Genomic DNA, 19,518 nt, shown 5'->3' with positions numbered 1-19,518 from the left:
ATTAAAGTGTTGATAAACATCTTATCAAGTTTGTTGCGAACGGTAATGGTTGAAAACCCAATAATTCAAAAACATTGATAAATGTCAAAATGTTAAATGTCAACCTCGAGAAACTATATAATTGTCGAATTTAAATGACAACTACAACAACAACAAACTATAAATGTCGAATTTAATTCAAAATAGCGTTATTTTATAAAAAGAAAAGTAGGAAGTATTGCTACATTTCTCCGACATTATAAATTGTGATTAATGTCAAAGTGTCACAAATGTCAAAAAATGACAAATTCGAAAAAAATGATCTAAACAGTTAATAAATATGTTATTGTGAGTAGAAAGTATTAAAAAATCATAAATATTCTTAATTGTGGTAAAATTTATCACAATTATTTTTAAGAATTAAATGTCAAAATGTTAGAAATGTCAAAAATTGACAAATTTTAAAAAAATGATCTAAATTGTTAATAAATGTGTTATTGTGAGTAAAAAGTAGTACCAAAAATCATAAATATTCTTAATTGTGATAAAGTTTATCACAAATATTCTGAAGAAGTAAATGTCAAAATGTCACAAATGTCAAAAAATTATCTAAACCGTTAATAAATGTTTTGCGAGTAGAAAATACTAAAAACTCATAAATATTCTTAATTGTAATTAAATTTATCACAAATATTGTTAAGAATTAAATGTCAAAATGTCATAAATGTAAAAAATTGACAAATTCAAAAAAAAATCTAAACTGTCAATAAATGTGTTATTACGAGTAAAAAGTAGTACCAAAAAATTATAAATATTCTTAATTGTGATACAATTTATCACAAATATTCTTAAGAAGTAAATGTCAAAATGTCACAAATGTCAAAAAATGATTTAAACTGTTAATAAATATGTTACTGCGAGTAGAAAATACTAAAAAATCATAAATATTCTTAATTGTGATCAAATTTATCACAAATATTCTTAAGAATTAAATGTCAAAATGTCATAAATGTAAAAAATTGACAAATTAAAAAAAAATGATCTAAACTGTTAATAAATGTGTTATTGCGAGTAAAAGGTAGTACCAAAAAATCATAAATATTCTTAATTGTGATAAAATTTATCACAAATATTCTTAAGAATTAAATGTCAAAATGTTACAAATGTCAAAAAGTGATCTAAACTGTTAATAAATATGTTACTGCGAGTAAAAAGTACTAAAAAATCATAAATATTCTTAATTGTGGTAAAATTTATCACAAATATTCTTAAGAATTAAATGTCACAATGTCATAAAGGTCAAAAATTGACAATTTTGAAAAATTCTTTTTTTATATAAAAATAAACCTTATCGTGTTTGGACTCATTTAAAAGGATTTTTAATCGAGATTAAAACCAAACTAATTTTATTTTTCAGGAACACACAACATTAATTGGTTACGATGAAACATTAGGATCGGCATTAATCTCCGTGAAAACGGAAAACGTAGCAAATCAAGACCACACCAGAATTTTATTAAGGCTAAAAACTGGCACGATGCACGAAATAGTTCCGTCTTCGTGTTTAGGCTCAACCCCGAGCCCATCAAAAATGGCAAAACTCTTAAATGAACAATTAAACATTGACAATTTCGTTCCCGTTTTGTACCCGAAAGCGTCCCATTTAATAGCAAACTACGACGAGCACGTTTTAGTAACAAACTTTAAATTCGGAGTTTTATACCAAAAATTTGGCCAAACGACGGAAGAAGATTTATTTTGTAATAATATCACCACGCCGGCTTTCGACGATTTTTTAAATTTATTGGGGCGCCGAATACAGCTGAAAGATCACCGGGGTTATCGAGGCGGTTTGGACATTCAAAATGGACACACCGGGGATGAAGCTGTTTATGAAGTGTTTAAGGAGCGCGAAATTATGTTTCATGTCTCCACCATGTTACCATACACAGAAAGCGACCCGCAACAACTACAACGAAAACGTCATATTGGAAATGATATTGTTGCTATTGTTTTTCAAGAGGAAAACACTCCTTTTTCACCGGATATGATTGCTTCGCATTTTTTACATGCTTTTATTGTTGTTCAAGTTGTCGATGCAAATACGCCAAATAAAAGGTATTTTAATAATAATATAATTTAAAATGAAAATTATTTAATTATATTCTTTTTATTTAGATATAAAGTAAGCGTAACAGCTCGAGATGACGTCCCATTTTTTGGCCCAACTTTACCAACTCCCGCCATATTTCATCACAATTCGGAATTTAAAGAATTCCTCCTAACGAAATTAATAAACGCCGAAAATGCTTGTTATAAAGCTGAAAAATTCGCTAAACTTGAGTTAAGAACGCGGACGTCGCTTCTCCAATCTCTCACCGATGAATTAAAAGAGAAAACGCAAGAATTCCTCGGAGGAAATGGAAATATTCCAGTTCCGGGGACACCGAAAGGAGATTCCGGCCCCGGATCGAGATTTATCGATACAGTTCGAAAAGCCCTTCGTGTTAAAACGAGTCAAAGCGTTGATAATAATTTATCGACAACCAATGGACATGAAAGACTTTCGAAAAAATCGAGTCAATTAACCATTTCTGAATCAACACCATCTGTAAGATATATAAAAATTTACTGGGAATTTCATATAAATCGCAATATATGAATGTATTTACAATGTCCCACATAAAATGCAATATATAAGTTCGTTATTTTTTCTATAATACGTGCCAAATTGTTGTAAAGTTGGAAAAATTAACAGGGAGTTTTGTTTTATCATGTTTTGAAATAAATATGTCACCCTGACGTTTGAGCTTTTGTTATTCAAAAATCAAAAGTAGTAAAATTAAAGTAAAATAAACGCAAGAAAAAACTTATTGGGAGTAGAACTAAAACAAGCGTTACTATTTGTTAGGTGTAAATTGGAACTTACAGATTTGATAAAAACTAATCATTCTAATGTTACTAAAAATCAAGAAAACAACATAAATTTTATAAGGGTCCTAGGTAATACCAACAGAAACCCTAACAATTTACCTTTAAGTATTATAGAAAAAAAACGAACTATAGTTTAATAGTTAGTACAGGCTACTACTAAGTACTTAGTACAGGCATTGGGGAGTTTTGCACAATCTAATGATGAATAACAATTAAAACCAGAACTAACACTAGACCAGGCTTGCTAGGTTACACACATAGAATGTCGTGAGCCATGTCATAAAAATCGTGAGATGTTAAAATTTGTTTAAAAATCACTCAATTTTAATGATATGTGTTACATATAGGCATAGGATTCAAGTAAAATAGTTTAGACAACATTTGCATATAAAAAAGTGATATACTCCCACATAGATACTGTCTATGTATATATTTGTCTTCTGTTTAGAGGTTAATAGTTCTGCTTTTAATGGAGGGTGCTCTCATAGCTTCTGCACCAAGTGCTGGTGAGTACTAGGGCTAGAGTTATGATTGTGCCATATTTATCAAGTCATCAACTACCAAGCACCATAGGAGAGATGAGAGCACTCCTCCCAGACTGGCTGTGATCTGTCGACTTTTCAACATGGCTATACACTATTTGATTGTCGACGGATCTATATCGTTTATGTTTAGAATATTATTCTCTATGGGTTCATAGGAGGTGTTATCAAAGCACCCTCTATGTCAATGAAAGCACATAGGGCTATCTCTTTGTTTGCAATTGTCTGCTCTAAAGTGCTAGTCAAAGCATGGAGAGCAGTAATTGTTGATTTTGCTTTCTGGTAAGCATGTTGACTAGAATGGAGTGGATTAGTGATAAGCACTCCATTCCTAAGGTATTAATCAATTAATTTTTCCATACCTTTGAGGAGAAATGAAGTTAGGCTAATTGGTCTGTATGCCTTGGGGTCGGCTAACACCTTTAGGTATGAAGACCACTTTTACATTCCTCCACACTGTAGGTATATAGCTAAAGCTGTAGCTTGCTATATATAGGAATATTATTACTGGGAGAAGGTCTTCTATGTCTTTTTACGGAAAAATAGTTAGAATTCCATCACCATCCGGCGTGGGGGCAAACTTTTGAGGAAGGGTCTAGTGTTAGTCTAGTTTTAGTTGTTATTCTGTACTCATTGATAATATATTTTTATTGAGCTATAACGAACACTGCCTCCCCTGTATTAATCCGTTATTTATACCGTAATGTCCAATGATATTGACACGTTGCATTTAATATGGGACAAAGTAAGCGCTAGTTTCTAAATATATTTTTGCATATTGCATTTTAAGTAAAATTCACGTATATTTTCAATTTTAAATTGATTTTTAATCATTTTTTGTTTTGTGTAGAGTGGAAGATCACTATCAAAAAGTTCTATAGTTTCAAATGGAAAGAAAAGCAGTACATCATCGACAGCTTCTTCGCCCGACCTAACAGCTCACGCACATAGTCGCCCTGCAATGTCTGAGGCTTCCGATGATTCCTCTTTAACTAGCGAAGATTTGGAGCATTTAGCTGGTGGTTACGTTGATAGTGATACTGGTTTGGAAAGTATGTCTAGTGCTGAAACGGCTGCAAAAGCTTGTAGTGTATGTCAGGAACGACCGAGTAGTTCCGCGGGCCCCCATGAAGCACTTATGCAGGAAGTGACCATGTTAAAATGCGATAAATTGGAGTTATTACGACAAAATGTGGTAAGTAAATTAATTAATTAATTTAAACAATAATAACACTAAGAAGTTTTGACACTAAACACTAAATTTTGACAATGTAGGGAAATAGTTATGTAGCAGTTGGTAACACCATAACACTTGAAAATAGAAACTTGAATTGACAATTAGAAATTGTCAAAACACAAAATGTATTCACCTGAAAAAAATGTTTCATGTACACGTCCTAAAATAAGAGAAATTGCTCAGAGGATCTTGTATTCGATGCTAAAAACGTGTAATAAGACGTATTGAATACAGATATTTATTCCATCAATCAGCGTTACCAACCCAACTTAAGAAAAATAGAAATTATGACGTTTTCAACAATTTTCTTTTATAACTCATTAATTATATCTGATGGAAAAAAACTTTTCATACAAAAAATATTTAGAATAAATCTATAAAACATATCCAATAAGTTATTTTATTCCATTGATCAGTAGTACCAACCCAACTTAAAAATAAAACCAAATTTTGATGTTTTTGATCGTTTTCGGCTATAACTTATTAATTGTGCATGATGGAGAATTATTTTTTAAACAAAAAAATGTTTAGAATTGATTCATAAGACGTATTGAATAAAGATATTAATTCCATCAATCAGCATTACCAACTCAACGTAAGCGAAATAGAAATTTTGACGTTTTCATCAATTTTCTTTTATAACTCATTAATTATATCTGATGGAAAACAACTTTTCATACAAAAAATATTTAGAATAAATCTATAAAACATATCCAATAAGTTATTTTATTCCATTGATCAGTAGTACCAACCCAACTTAAAAATAAAACCAAATTTTGATGTTTTTGATCGTTTTCGGTTATAACTTATTAATTGTGCATGATGGAGAATTATTTTTTAAACAAAAAATGTTTAGAATTGATTCATAAGACGTATTGAATAAAGATATTAATTCCATCAATCAGCATTACCAACTCAACTTAAGAAAAATAGAAATTATGACGTTTTCAACAATTTTCTTTTATAACTCATTAATTATATCTGATGGAAAACAACTTTTCATACAAAAAAGATGTAGAATTAATCCATGAAACATATCCAATAAGTTATTTTATTCCATCGATCAGTAGTACCAACCCAAACTCAAAAATATAACCAAATTTTGATGTTTTTGATCATTTTCGGTTATAACTTATTAATTGTGCATTATGGAGAATTATTTTTTAAACAAAAAATGTTTAGAATTGACTCATAAGACGTATTGAATAAAGATATTAATTCCATCAATCAGCATTACCAACTCAACGTAAGCGAAATAGAAATTTTGACGTTTTCATCAATTTTCTTTTATAACTCATTAATTATATCTGATGGAAAACAACTTTTCATACAAAAAAGATGTAGAATTAATCCATGAAACATATCCAATAAGTTATTTTATTCCATCGATCAGTAGTACCAACCCAACTCAAAAATATAACCAAATTTTGATGTTTTTGATCGTTTTCGGTTATAACTTATTAATTGTGCATGATGGAGAATTATTTTTTAAACAAAAAATGTTTAGAATTGATTCATAAGACGTATTGAATAAAGATATTAATTCCATCAATCAGCATTACCAACTCAACTTAAGAAAAATAGAAATTATGACGTTTTCAACAATTTTCTTTTATAACTCATTAATTATATCTGATGGAAAAAAACTTTTCATACAAAAAATATTTAGAATAAATCTATAAAACATATCCAATAAGTTATTTTATTCCATTGATCAGTAGTACCAACCCAACTTAAAAATAAAACCAAATTTTGATGTTTTTGATCGTTTTCGGTTATAACTTATTAATTGTGCATGATGGAGAATTATTTTTTAAACAAAAAATGTTTAGAATTGATTCATAAGACGTATTGAATAAAGATATTAATTCCATCAATCAGCATTACCAACTCAACTTAAGAAAAATAGAAATTATGACGTTTTCAACAATTTTCTTTTATAACTCATTAATTATATCTGATGGAAAACAACTTTTCATACAAAAAAGATGTAGAATTAATCCATGAAACATATCCAATAAGTTATTTTATTCCATCGATCAGTAGTACCAACCCAAACTCAAAAATATAACCAAATTTTGATGTTTTTGATCATTTTCGGTTATAACTTATTAATTGTGCATTATGGAGAATTATTTTTTAAACAAAAAATGTTTAGAATTGACTCATAAGACGTATTGAATAAAGATATTAATTCCATCAATCAGCATTACCAACTCAACGTAAGCGAAATAGAAATTTTGACGTTTTCATCAATTTTCTTTTATAACTCATTAATTATATCTGATGGAAAACAACTTTTCATACAAAAAAGATGTAGAATTAATCCATGAAACATATCCAATAAGTTATTTTATTCCATCGATCAGCAGTACCAACCCAAACTCAAAAATATAACCAAATTTTGATGTTTTTGATCATTTTCGGTTGTAACTTATTAATTGTGCATTATGGAGAATTATTTTTTAAACAAAAAATGTTTAGAATTGACTCATAAGACGTATTGAATAAAGATATTAATTCCATCAATCAGCATTACCAACTCAACGTAAGCGAAATAGAAATTTTGACGTTTTCATCAATTTTCTTTTATAACTCATTAATTATATCTGATGGAAAAAAACTTTTCATACAAAAAATATTTAGAATGAATCTATAAAACATATCCAATAAGTTATTTTATTCCATCGATCAGTAGTACCAACCCAACTCAAAAATAAAACCAAATTTTGATGTTTTTGATCGTTTTCGGTTATAACTTATTAATTGTGCATGATGGAGAATTATTTTTTAAACAAAAAATGTTTAGAATTGATTCATAAGACGTATTGAATAAAGATATTAATTCCATCAATCAGCATTACCAACTCAACGTAAGCGAAATAGAAATTTTGACGTTTTCATCAATTTTCTTTTATAACTCATTAATTATATCTGATGGAAAACAACTTTTCATACAAAAAAGATGTAGAATTAATCCATGAAACATATCCAATAAGTTATTTTATTCCATCGATCAGTAGTACCAACCCAAACTCAAAAATATAACCAAATTTTGATGTTTTTGATCATTTTCGGTTATAACTTATTAATTGTGCATTATGGAGAATTATTTTTTAAACAAAAAATGTTTAGAATTGACTCATAAGACGTATTGAATAAAGATATTAATTCCATCAATCAGCATTACCAACTCAACGTAAGCGAAATAAAAATTTTGACGTTTTCATCAATTTTCTTTTATAACTCATTAATTATATCTGATGGAAAACAACTTTTCATACAAAAAAGATGTAGAATTAATCCATGAAACATATCCAATAAGTTATTTTATTCCATCGATCAGTAGTACCAACCCAAACTCAAAAATATAACCAAATTTTGATGTTTTTGATCATTTTCGGTTGTAACTTATTAATTGTGCATTATGGAGAATTATTTTTTAAACAAAAAATGTTTAGAATTGACTCATAAGACGTATTGAATAAAGATATTAATTCCATCAATCAGCATTACCAACTCAACGTAAGCGAAATAGAAATTTTGACGTTTTCATCAATTTTCTTTTATAACTCATTAATTATATCTGATGGAAAAAAACTTTTCATACAAAAAATATTTAGAATGAATCTATAAAACATATCCAATAAGTTATTTTATTTCATCGATCAGTAGTACCAACCCAACTCAAAAATATAACCAAATTTTGATGTTTTTGATCGTTTTCGGTTATAACTTATTAATTGTGCATGATGGAGAATTATTTTTTAAACAAAAAATGTTTAGAATTGATTCATAAGACGTATTGAATAAAGATATTAATTCCATCAATCAGCATTACCAACCCAACTTAAGAAAAATAGAAATTATGACGTTTTCAACAATTTTCTTTTATAACTCATTAATTATATCTGATGGAAAACAACTTTTCATACAAAAATGATGTAGAATTAACCCATGAAACATATCCAATAAGTTATTTTATTCCATCGATCAGTAGTACCGACCCAACTCAAAAATATAACCAAATTTTGATCGTTTTCGGTTATAACTTATTAATTGTGCATGATGGAGAATTATTTTTTAAACAAAAAATGTTTAGAATTGACTGATAAGACGTATTGAATAAAGATATTAATTCCATCAATCAGCATTACCAACTCAACGTAAGCGAAATAGAAATTTTGACGTTTTCAACAATTTTCTTTTATAATTTCTTAATTATATCTGATGGAAAAAAACTTTTCATACAAAAAAGATTTAGAATTAACCAGTTAAACATATCTAATAAGTTATTTTATTCCATCGATCAGTAGTACCAACCCAACTCAAAAATATAACCAAATTTTGATGTTTTTGATCATTTTCGGTTATAACTTATTAAGTGTGCATTATGGAGAATTATTTTTTAAACAAAAAATGTTTAGAATTGACACATAAGACGTATTGAATACAGATATTTACTCCATCAATCAGCATTACCAACTCAACGTAAGAGAAATAGAAATTTTGACGTTTTCATCAATTTTCTTTTAATTATATCTGATGGAAAAAAACTTTTTATACAGAAAAGATTTAGAATTAACTCAAAAATAAAGAATAATATCGCATGCTGTAAGGAGTCTCATTACAGCACTCGTTTGAGTACTGTAATAGCTTTTATTACCGCCGCGAATTGCAAAAAGTTTATTATTAGTCTCTTTCAGTAATAATAACTATATCCTTTTCTTTTCAGAGTTGTCAGAGAGATATAAAAAGGTTACGTGAAAAAGAATTGATGCTTCAAGGAGATTTAGCGGCCGCAACGAAAGAAATAATGAGGTTACGGGATCTATTAAAGGATTATAGCCCGGGTGGAGACATGTCTCCAATATAAAGCGGGCTAAATAGTAAGCAAGACGAATAAAAAAAGTAATGTTACATTATTATCAAAAATTAATAAACAAAACAACATTTATTAATCATCTCCCTTAAGTGCAAATGTAGTTGTATAAGTGATAACCGGAATATCATTTTCCGATTATATTATTTTGTCCCTTAAAGAAGTAATTATTATTTTAATATTTAAAATAATCAATTACGATTAATTCGTAATAAAATGTTAAATATGAGTCAATTAACGTTGCACTTAACGTCGCATTTAACGTTACATTTAACGTTGCACTAATGTTTAGCACGAAACGCAATCAATCACTTTTTTTTGATTTTTTATGTCTTTTTTCTGCTTTGTTTTGTGATATTGTTATTAATAGTTAATTTTTTTTTATTTTGAAACAAAATAGTATTTTTCACTTTATGTATACAAATATATTAACTATTTTTTTTTTGTTTCTTAAACAAAGTATTTTTTTAGTTTTAACTTATATTTAAAAAAAAATAATGAAATAAAACGAAAATGTATGATAATTAAGTTTAGATTAAGTTTAACAAAACTTTACCAATTATTTGATACCAAAGGACATTCCCCAAAAAGAGTAAAAAGAGAAACCTTAACTGACAAAAAGGCAAGTAAATTATTTAAACAAAAAAATAACCTGTATATAAAACTATTATTATTATTATTAATAATAGCGTTTATTATAAATTAATTATTAATCGATTAATTAATTAATAGATTAATTAACATAGTATTTAATCGAAAAAAACGAATATGTTGTTAATTAAGTTTGTAGAGTTTGCATTTCATTTCATTGATTCGTAATCGTTTTTGCAAAAACTAAATTTTAATCTCCGCGAAGCACTCTTCGCTAAAGAACTAACTTGATGGCCTTCTAGAAGAAAGTAAATTAAAGAAACCTTGTCTAGATTAGTAGTAAACCTAATAGTTGTGTATAGTATTTTCTAAAGTGATATTCCCTGTATAAAAAAAGCGAAAACGTCTGTATTTTATTTATTGCGATATCGTATTAATACCTGTATAGTATGTATGTGTAACCATCTCACCAGAAAGAAAGGAAAAACCACCACATCCCCACTGATTAATTTAATTATTAATTTTGTTTCTTGAAAGTTTCATTACTTCTCGCGTACCTAAGATGATTGTGTTGCATTTTTTTTAAGTCACATAACAAATTTGTGTACCTTTAAATATTGTTTTTTTTTTCGTCAGAAATAAATTAATATTTCACTTTAATGCGTTTTTTACTTTAAATTTATTGCCAAGTCTTTGATTATATATAATATGGATTGTGCCAACGAGAGAGATAGCTTGCGCATGGTGATCGAACCGAGATAGACATAGAAGCGTACTGACATATAATGGGCGTGCGTTAATTTTGGCGGTAAATTTAAAACAAAATTAATAAATGAAAAAAAAAATAAAATAAAATTTCCTTATTATTTATAATACTTACAGGTGATGTGAAACTGTATTATCGCGAACTTTGCACACGAAACAATAAATTTTTAAACATAACGGTGTGACTGGCTGTGACACAACAAAACGATAAACGTCAAGAGGTTTGACACTTTTGTGCGCATGCGCCCGTCTGTTTAGTACCGTTTTATGTCTATCTTTGTTACACTTTCACATTATCGCTTTCCATCTGCGTCTATTCACCTTGAGCCACATTTTTGCTAGTAGATATATTCAGTTAGCTCAATCCATATTATATATAATCAAAGTGCCAAGTATTATAACTAGATAAAATTGAAAATGTTGGTCGAAAATAAAACTAATAAGAAATTTAAACTTTCGAGTCGCCACTTTAAATTAAAAACGGTTTGGTGGAGAATTAAACAACTAAGTTTATATTTTTGCGTTTCTTTATTAATTATAATAGAAGTCGCCTCTTTTTCTTTTAATTTACTTAATTTGATCTTGCTTAATTAAAACGACAATTAAAAAAATGATCTAAAATGATCAACCCTAAAACGACATCTGTTATTAAATAGCTGTTATTAATCATCCTTACCAACCATTGAAAAACAAACACTCTAAGTTTCATTTAGTCGCTAATCTGTCAAAAGTCAAAACAAACACTTTTAGGTTATGTTATCTGTCAATCCATAGTAAAAATCGGAAAATGCCTTTTCTAGAGGTGATTAAAATCAAATTTTTAAATAATTTCTTTACAAATTAATTTTTGCAGTGGAGGAAATTCACATTTTGCGATTTAAAAGAAAAAGCGGACGATGGAAAATTATCAATCGCATTAAAGGTTTTTTGATAATCGCCCTTTTCATAAAAAACTAATTTTATTATTAAACATATATTTTAGGATGTAGAAATATCCGTTTGGACAAGTGGAAATAACCAAATAGTTCTGGGAGACACAAAAGGTTATATTTATTTAATATCAAGATCTTGGATTGTAACCACGTTTAAAGCGTATGCTTTAAAAGTACATTTAGCTTATCAACTTAAAAATGAACCGTATTTAATTACAATTGGGGTAAATTGAATTTATTTTAAAGGATATTGGTATTATTCAAGAATCATCATCTCGCTTACAAATTGAGAGAAATTGATGGGAAATCATCCTAGTAGGGCAAAATGTCCTTGTTTATCATCTATAAACTAAAGATAACATAAAATCTATACCTGTTGCTCTACCTCCTTCTTCAAACATATTCAGATCCACCTAATTTATTGATTTATTTCAAAATTTTGTGTAGAATTCCACTTTTCCACAAAATGGCGGTTTGACAGTTTGTCAAAGAGACTTCTTTGCTACCTTTGGAGTTGCAAAAATAGCAGTAAGAAGGGTTTTTGACTCTTTAGAGTACCACGAGAAAAAAAAACAAATTAAATTTGGCGTAATTTTATCAACAGAACGATATAGTTTTAAATTTCCCGCTTGATTTTCGAGTCAAAATGCCGGCAAACCGCGGTACTTTGATAATCTAGGGACCTTAGTTCTAGTTTTACACTAACACTATCACTAGAACTAACACAAAACACAATAATTTATAACAATATTTAACTTGAAAACAAATAAATGAAAAGAAATATACTTGTCGGTAGATCAAGCAACTACGTTTTGTTTTTATCAATTGACAGTTTTAATTACGTGAAGTTGCGATTTAAATTTGTTAAAACATTTTATTGATTTTTTTTAACCCGGCAAATCCAAATTTTGGTGAAAATCAGTTTCAGGAATGACAAATGTTTTAACTAATTTGATTAAAAAAATCAAATTAAAATAATTCATAAACTTATTTCATTTGATACTCAAACACATTGATATAAAATTTAAAGAAAATTAAAAAAATTAACTCGTTAATTCGTTTTTAAATTTATAAAATTAATTCACACGTTATTAATTTACACTTAAACAAATCAATTGAAACCGTTATTATTAATAAATAAAAAAAAAATCGCTCAAAAATATCTACCAAAATAAAAGTCGATCTATAATTTTATATCGTTGTGTCCCAATTACAAACTGACAGTTCAAAGTTTTCTTAAAACAGAGAAAAAATCATTAAAAAATAAAGTTGTGAAATAAACTTTATGAAACGATTCCGGGGTTGTTAAATTAAGCATTACATTCAATAATTTATAACAATATTTAATTTGAAAACAAATAAATGAAAAGAAATATAGTTGTCGGTAAATCAGGCAACTACGTTTTGTTTTTATCAATAATTGACAGTTTTAATTACGTGAAGTTTTGAAATTTTGGTGAAAATCAGGAATGAAGGTAAATGTGTTAACTAATTTGAGACTGTTGACTTCCTAGTGCGTCTCTTAAGACGGCTAAACCTGAATGTTTCTAGTTTTAGGTCTAATGTTCTAGTGTTAGTTCTAGTATTAATACACAGTCTATCTAACGACAGGAAAATAACTTTACTTTTAAGTTTATTAGATTGATTTTGTGCATGGCTATAGAATAAACAATTTATAGCTTAGTTATCATCGATTTTTAAGCCACATGATGATTCTTGAGTTTTTCCATGAAATTTAATAAAATAATTTTAGGATGATGAACCTGGGATAAATCCTACCCTTAAAGTGTGGGATTTAAGTCATTCCGATAAAACAGACACCCCGTTTTGTAGTCGCGTAACAAGAACCATTCCAAATAATCGTCCAGTACAAGCAAACGCTTTATGTGTCCATGAAAATCGGCAGTTATTAGTCGTTGGTTTTGCCGATGGATCAATATTACTTTATCGAGGTGATATAACTCGCGATAGAAGTTCGAAAGGAAAAATATTAAAAGATGGTGGACCTCCCGTTACCGGTCTTTCTTTTAAATCAACATCATCCGCTATATTACTATTCATTGCAACGGAAGTTTCCGTTTTCGTTTATAATATTACACAAAAAGATAAAGAACACAAAATTCATTTAGACACAATTGGTTGTTCGAAAAATTGTAGTGTTCTCGCCGAATCAATACAAGAAAGTCATTTTGTAATAGCCGCGGAAAAAGCGGTTTATTTTTATACTTCCGATGGAAAAGGTCCTTGTTATGCTGTTGATGGCGAAAAAATAATTTTAGAATGGTTTAGAAGTTATTTAGTGATCGTTTCAAAATCAAATAAACCTCAAAACGATTTATCGAATATTGAGCCACACTCAATCACCGTTTACGATATTCAAAATAAATTTATTATTTTTTCGGCTAATATAAAAGCGGTTAAAGCTGTTTTTAACGAATGGGGGGCTTTGTATATTTTAGATTCCGAACACAATGTGTATCATTTAGACGAAAAAGATTTACAAACTAAATTATCGCTTTTATTTAAAAAGAATTTATACGATTTTGCAATAAGAGTTGCGAAATCGGAGCAATACGATTCAGATGGATTGGTTAATATTTTCCAACAATACGGTGATCATTTATATTCGAAGGGTGCGCATTCAAGTGCTATTGAGCAGTATATAAAAACGATTGGGAAATTAGAACCTAGTTATGTAATAAGGAAATTTGTCGATTCGCAACATATTGAGTCGTTAACAACTTATTTAGAGGCTATCCACAAACAAGGACAAGCTAACGAAGATCACACAACGTTACTTTTAAATTGTTTTACTAAGTTAAATAAAACTGATAGTTTAAAAGAATTTATTTTAATGAAAGATGGGGAAGCTAAATTCGATGTTGATATAGCGATTAAAGTATGCCGACAGGGTAACCCACAAGAAGCTTTATTATTAGCCAAAGAACATAAACGTCACGATTGGTACATTAAATTATTAATCGAAGATCATAAAAAATACAACGATGTCGTTGAGTACATTTCAACTTTATCGTTTAAAGACGCCGAAAGTTTCATGAAAAAATATGGAAGTATTTTAATTCAAAACGCCCCTTACGAAAGTACACAATTTTTAAAACGATTATGTACTAATTATACCGCAACGGAGACCATATCGACCATCGATATGTTGGAGGGAGTTCAAAAAGCGGACGCCGAAGATTACATTCATTTATTCTTGAATAATTCGACGCGTCTGGTTGAATTTTTAGAACATTTAATTCAACAGGATTGTTTTTTGAGTTCGCCGGTTTACGATACGCTTTTAGAACATTATTTACACGTTTGGGGCGCGGAGAAAGAGCGACCCGAAAAGGAGAAATGGTCGCAAAAAATTTTGAAACTTTTACAAAACTCCGATACTAAATGCGATAAACCGCAAGCTTTAGTTCTGTGTCATATGCATGGGTTTAGTAAAGGGATTTTGTATTTGTATGAAGAACAAAAGTTGTATCAACAAATTTTAAGGTCAGTTCTTTTTTTTTAATATTGAGGTTATAATGAAATATCTCATCTTTCAACCAATTAGTCGCTTAGGTATTCTCTCTTCTCCCATTTTTATCTCATCCAGCTCATCTTAAACACTGGTGTTAATGCAAAATATGTTCTGTTAACTTTTTTCCTTTGCATTCAGTCTTCATAATTGGACCGCGTTATGCATCACTTGACTAAGCGATAAATAAATAATGTTGAGAAAAACGGGATTTTTATCTCTCTAAAAATGTAAGACTTCTCAGAATAGACAAGCTCAAACTATTGAAAATTGTATGATGTCTGTCCATTTTTATCACAGAACACCGATGACAGCTATCACAAGCACAGAAGGCATACAGGGTGTTTCTGTAAGTCGTGGCATAAATTTTATCACTAAAACTAGAGACAAAATGATGATTCGCATAAAATTTTTTGAAGAAAATAATCTAGAGTTTGATTTTGTACTTTTAAACTGGTTTTTATTTTATATAGAATTTAAGTCTAACCAGTTTCGGCACTTGACCATCTTCAGAGACTCTACAAATAGATTAACATCTCTCATTTTATCCATTTTACAAACAGGTTTCTTAATATTTCTTTTTGTTTTGTTAAAAAAGCTAATTTACAAAGTGCGGAAAAGTGAATAACACTAGATTAACTTCAGTTATAAAACTTCTATTATATGATAACTAACTTCAAGTTTAAAATGTCAACCTCAATTTTGACATATTTGTAATCTTCATTAAAAATCCTTTAAAATAAGTACAAACACGACATATTTATCTTCAATATTAATGAAGTTATGGTCAACTTCCGGTTAAGAATGTCAACGTCAATTTTGACATATTTGTAATCGTGAAAAATCTTTCAAAATGAGTCCAAACATGATACGTTTAATTCCAATATTACTCGAGATATAAGCAACTTCCGGTTTGAAATATCAATGTCATTTTGACATATTCTTAATTTTTATAAAATGTCTTAATATTTGTCACAAAAACAAAAATATAATAAAAAAAAATAAAAAATTAAGGTTGGTATTAATATTTAAAAATTAAATTACTAACTTCATTGTTGCTAACTTCGGGTTTAATGTTTTTTTTATTCTAACTTTTTTATTTTTTGAGATAAGTGCGTCACCTTTGGACTCATTTTAAAGGTTTTTTAATGAAGATGACAAATATGTCAAAATTGACGTTGACATTTCAAACCGAAAGTGAATATTAATATTAAAGTTAAACATGTCGAGTTTGGACTCATTTTAACGGATTTTTTATGAAGTTGGCAAATATGTCAAAATTAAAAGTTGAAAGTTCGAACTTTTTGGTTTTTTAAGATAAATGTGTCAAATTTGGACTCACTTTAAAGGTTATTTTATGAAGATTACAAATATAATAATAAAATTAAAGTTGACATTGACAACTGAAAGTTTTTTCACGACTAAACCCGAATGTTAGTCAAGTGATGTATAACGCGGTCCAATTTCACCTTGAGGTATACAAAAAGTAGCACTACTTCTATGTTGTCCATTGTTGCAGGCTCGATATTGATCTCTCCCTGTTTCAACCAATATGCATGCTTCAGTACATGTCAGGGTGTTTTGTATTAGCCGTATCAGTTTTGCTGGGATATGAAAGTACTTTAGGAGCTTGTAGAGTTGCCACTTTGAGTATTTCCGATGGTATGCTATCAATGCCGTTTTTTAGCGCATTAATTGTGTTTTGAACCTCACTGGTGGATATGGATCTCTTTGGTGTGGTGGATTGGTGTCCATTTCCAAATCAATTTCTATGCTTAATAAACTTTAAAAATAATTTTTCTAAATGTTATTTATTAGTTATTAGTTTTAAAGTCACCGTCCATACTTAAAATTTGATTTTGTCCTTCCTTGAACAATTAAAGCCATAAATTTTAATGTTCATCGTTTCTGCTTGCGATGATACTTTCAGCACAATCGTTGTAAAACCTTTTTTGGTTCTTCAAATATCTCCAGTGGGATGAATTAACTCAGTACTTTGGTTCATTTCTTTGGTGGAACCATTTTTGGTACAAACTTTTTAATATACGTGTATTGTTATTAGCCAATCTATACTCGAGCAAATATCTAGGTTCGGTTGGATTCAGTTGGGTTGGGTTGACGAGACTTGTGGTCTATGTGTCTTTTAAATGAATCCTCTATTATTGTCAACCTCTCAGCCAATATCATTTTTGTCTTGCATCTCCATACAGAAGTTATACTTATCCATCGCAATTTCCACGTCCTTAACTATCCGGCTTTTATTTATAGCAGATGATAACTCAAGGTTCCACTCAGGCAACCTCATAGTTGTGTCGCATGGAGATTAATCTCCAGATATTTCATTATTTAACCTATATCTTTAATTAAAAATTTTTAATTAATGATATATTTTTAGATATCATATGTCCCGAGGCGATACAAACGCCATTTTATCATGTTGCAAACGCTACGGCCAACAAGAACCTTCATTATGGACATATGCTTTATTTTATTCCGTTCAAAATGAAGAAAATCCCCCATTGGATATTTTACCAGAAGTATTATTTTTAACACTACTTATCACTATTTTTAACTCTAACATTTTAAGGTATTATCAGCAATAGCAAAAGAACAACTACTTTCCCCACAATTTGTAATCGAAGCAATCGGAACTGGTAAAGCCAACATAAATTTAGGTCACATTTCATCATACATAATGTCTGAATTTAAAAAAGAACAAGATATCATAGATTCAGATTCCGAGTTAACGCGTAAATATAACAAAGATATTGAAAGTTTACGCGATCAATTGGAAACGTTAAAAAATGGTCCGACTGTTATTCAAGGGTCTCGTTGCGCCGCTTGTACTCATCAATTAGAATTGCCGAGTATTCATTTTTTGTGTCAACATAGTTTTCATCAAATATGTTTCCAAAGTTATTCGGAAAATGAAAAAGAATGTCCCGCGTGTCAACCCGAAAACAAAAAGATTATCGAACTTTTAAAAGCAAAAGAAAACACGAAAGATTTAAACGAAACTTTTCACTCCGAACTAGATAAACGCAGCGACGGGGTTAGTTTGGCTGCGGAATATTTTGGAAGAGGCGTTTTTAATAAAATTAAAATAATCACCGATAACGTCGATAACGTTCTAGATAAAATAAAACCGGTTGAAAAAGTTTCGAATACTTCAAGTTATGGAAATTACGGCCCCGGAGCTGAAGCGAAAATCCGACAAATCGAAAACGCCAGGGGTTCCCCGATGATTCAAGTCGTTAGTGAGGGAAGAATTCGGTTACAAGAGAAAAATATTTCTTCAATTATGGAGGTAAACACTTCCGTTCCAATTATGACAAGGAAAGAGCCACCGAAAAAGGCCGTCATACAAAGCACGAATCCTTTTGAGGAGTATGACGAATCGAAAGATCCTTTTGCTGAAGGCGGTGATGATGAAGATGATGATAAAAATCCTTTTAAAAATGATGTTGATAAAAATTCTAATCCTTTTGAAATGTAATTAATTATTAACGAAAATATATGAAATTTATTTTCACTTCTCACATATACGAAGTGTATAAAGAAGAATTATATTATTATCCTTTGTTAAAACATATTCCTAGATATATCAGTTATAATCATAGCTGTAAAGTAAGCAATAATCGCTTTGAAAAATAACTTAGTTTTTGAGAAAACAATATTTGATGTTTTGATAAAATTTTCGATGTTGCAATTTTCGTCGATATCTTTCAAAATTAGCTATAAAATTGATTTCTTGGAGGATACTTGTGGAAATATCACCAATTATTAATTAAAGTATCCTCTTTTTAATGCAACAAGCCGTTTTCAAAAATCACTTTTAGTTCTTGAGAAATACATTTTTGAAATAATCGACAATTTTTTCGAATTTTGCAATTTTCGCCGATTAAGTTTTAAAAATTCGTATAAAATCAATTTCTTGGAATATGAGTTTGAAAATTTCCCCAAGTGTTAATAACAGTGCCCTCTTGTCACTGCCAAGAGAGCGATTTTTAAGAAATAAAAAGAAACTCATTTTAAAAACCAGAAGCAGTATTCTGTTGTGGGCTGTATAAGTACAGGTAGAAATACTTCTTGGTAAATCTATTTTGGCCGGTGAACGTCAAATG

At 29.2% G+C, this 19,518-nt stretch overlaps 2 protein-coding genes across 7 annotated transcripts in view; both read left to right on the top strand.

The window, feature by feature from the left end:
- The window catches only part of LOC111426165 (Rap GTPase activating protein 1), a 71,057-nt gene extending 60,232 nt beyond the window's left edge, over nucleotides 1-10,825 (top strand). For all 6 annotated transcript variants that reach the window (XM_023060550.2, XM_023060551.2, XM_023060552.2 and 3 more), the window contains 4 exons: nucleotides 1,397-2,097; nucleotides 2,158-2,590; nucleotides 4,306-4,650; nucleotides 9,428-10,825. In XM_023060550.2, the coding sequence (XP_022916318.1) occupies nucleotides 1,397-2,097; nucleotides 2,158-2,590; nucleotides 4,306-4,650; nucleotides 9,428-9,568 (1,620 nt within the window). In that variant the 3' untranslated portion in view covers nucleotides 9,569-10,825. The remainder of the gene's footprint in view (nucleotides 1-1,396; nucleotides 2,098-2,157; nucleotides 2,591-4,305; nucleotides 4,651-9,427) is intronic.
- Nucleotides 10,826-11,633: 808 nt separating this feature from the next.
- On the top strand, nucleotides 11,634-18,937 carry LOC111426113 (vacuolar protein sorting 11). The gene is made up of 6 exons (XM_023060479.2): nucleotides 11,634-11,732; nucleotides 11,784-11,852; nucleotides 11,913-12,086; nucleotides 13,616-15,369; nucleotides 17,790-17,931; nucleotides 17,982-18,937. Exons 1-6 carry the CDS (start codon nucleotides 11,718-11,720, stop codon nucleotides 18,888-18,890), a joined length of 3,063 nt encoding a protein of 1,020 aa, XP_022916247.2. The 5' UTR covers nucleotides 11,634-11,717; the 3' UTR covers nucleotides 18,891-18,937.
- Nucleotides 18,938-19,518: the final 581 nt, after the last annotated feature.

The sequence above is a fragment of the Onthophagus taurus genome, chromosome 5, assembly GCF_036711975.1.
Source record: "Onthophagus taurus isolate NC chromosome 5, IU_Otau_3.0, whole genome shotgun sequence".
NCBI classification, from domain to species: Eukaryota; Metazoa; Arthropoda; class Insecta; order Coleoptera; family Scarabaeidae; genus Onthophagus; species Onthophagus taurus.
This window is presented reverse-complemented; position numbering and strand designations above follow the sequence as displayed.

Bases quoted from the DNA above. Each gene is read 5' to 3' on its own strand.
- LOC111426113 (XM_023060479.2), top strand. The intron at 11,853-11,912 runs GTTTTTTGATAA...CATATATTTTAG, and splicing joins AATTATCAATCGCATTAAAG to GATGTAGAAATATCCGTTTG. The intron at 15,370-17,789 runs GTCAGTTCTTTT...ATATATTTTTAG, and splicing joins TTGTATCAACAAATTTTAAG to ATATCATATGTCCCGAGGCG.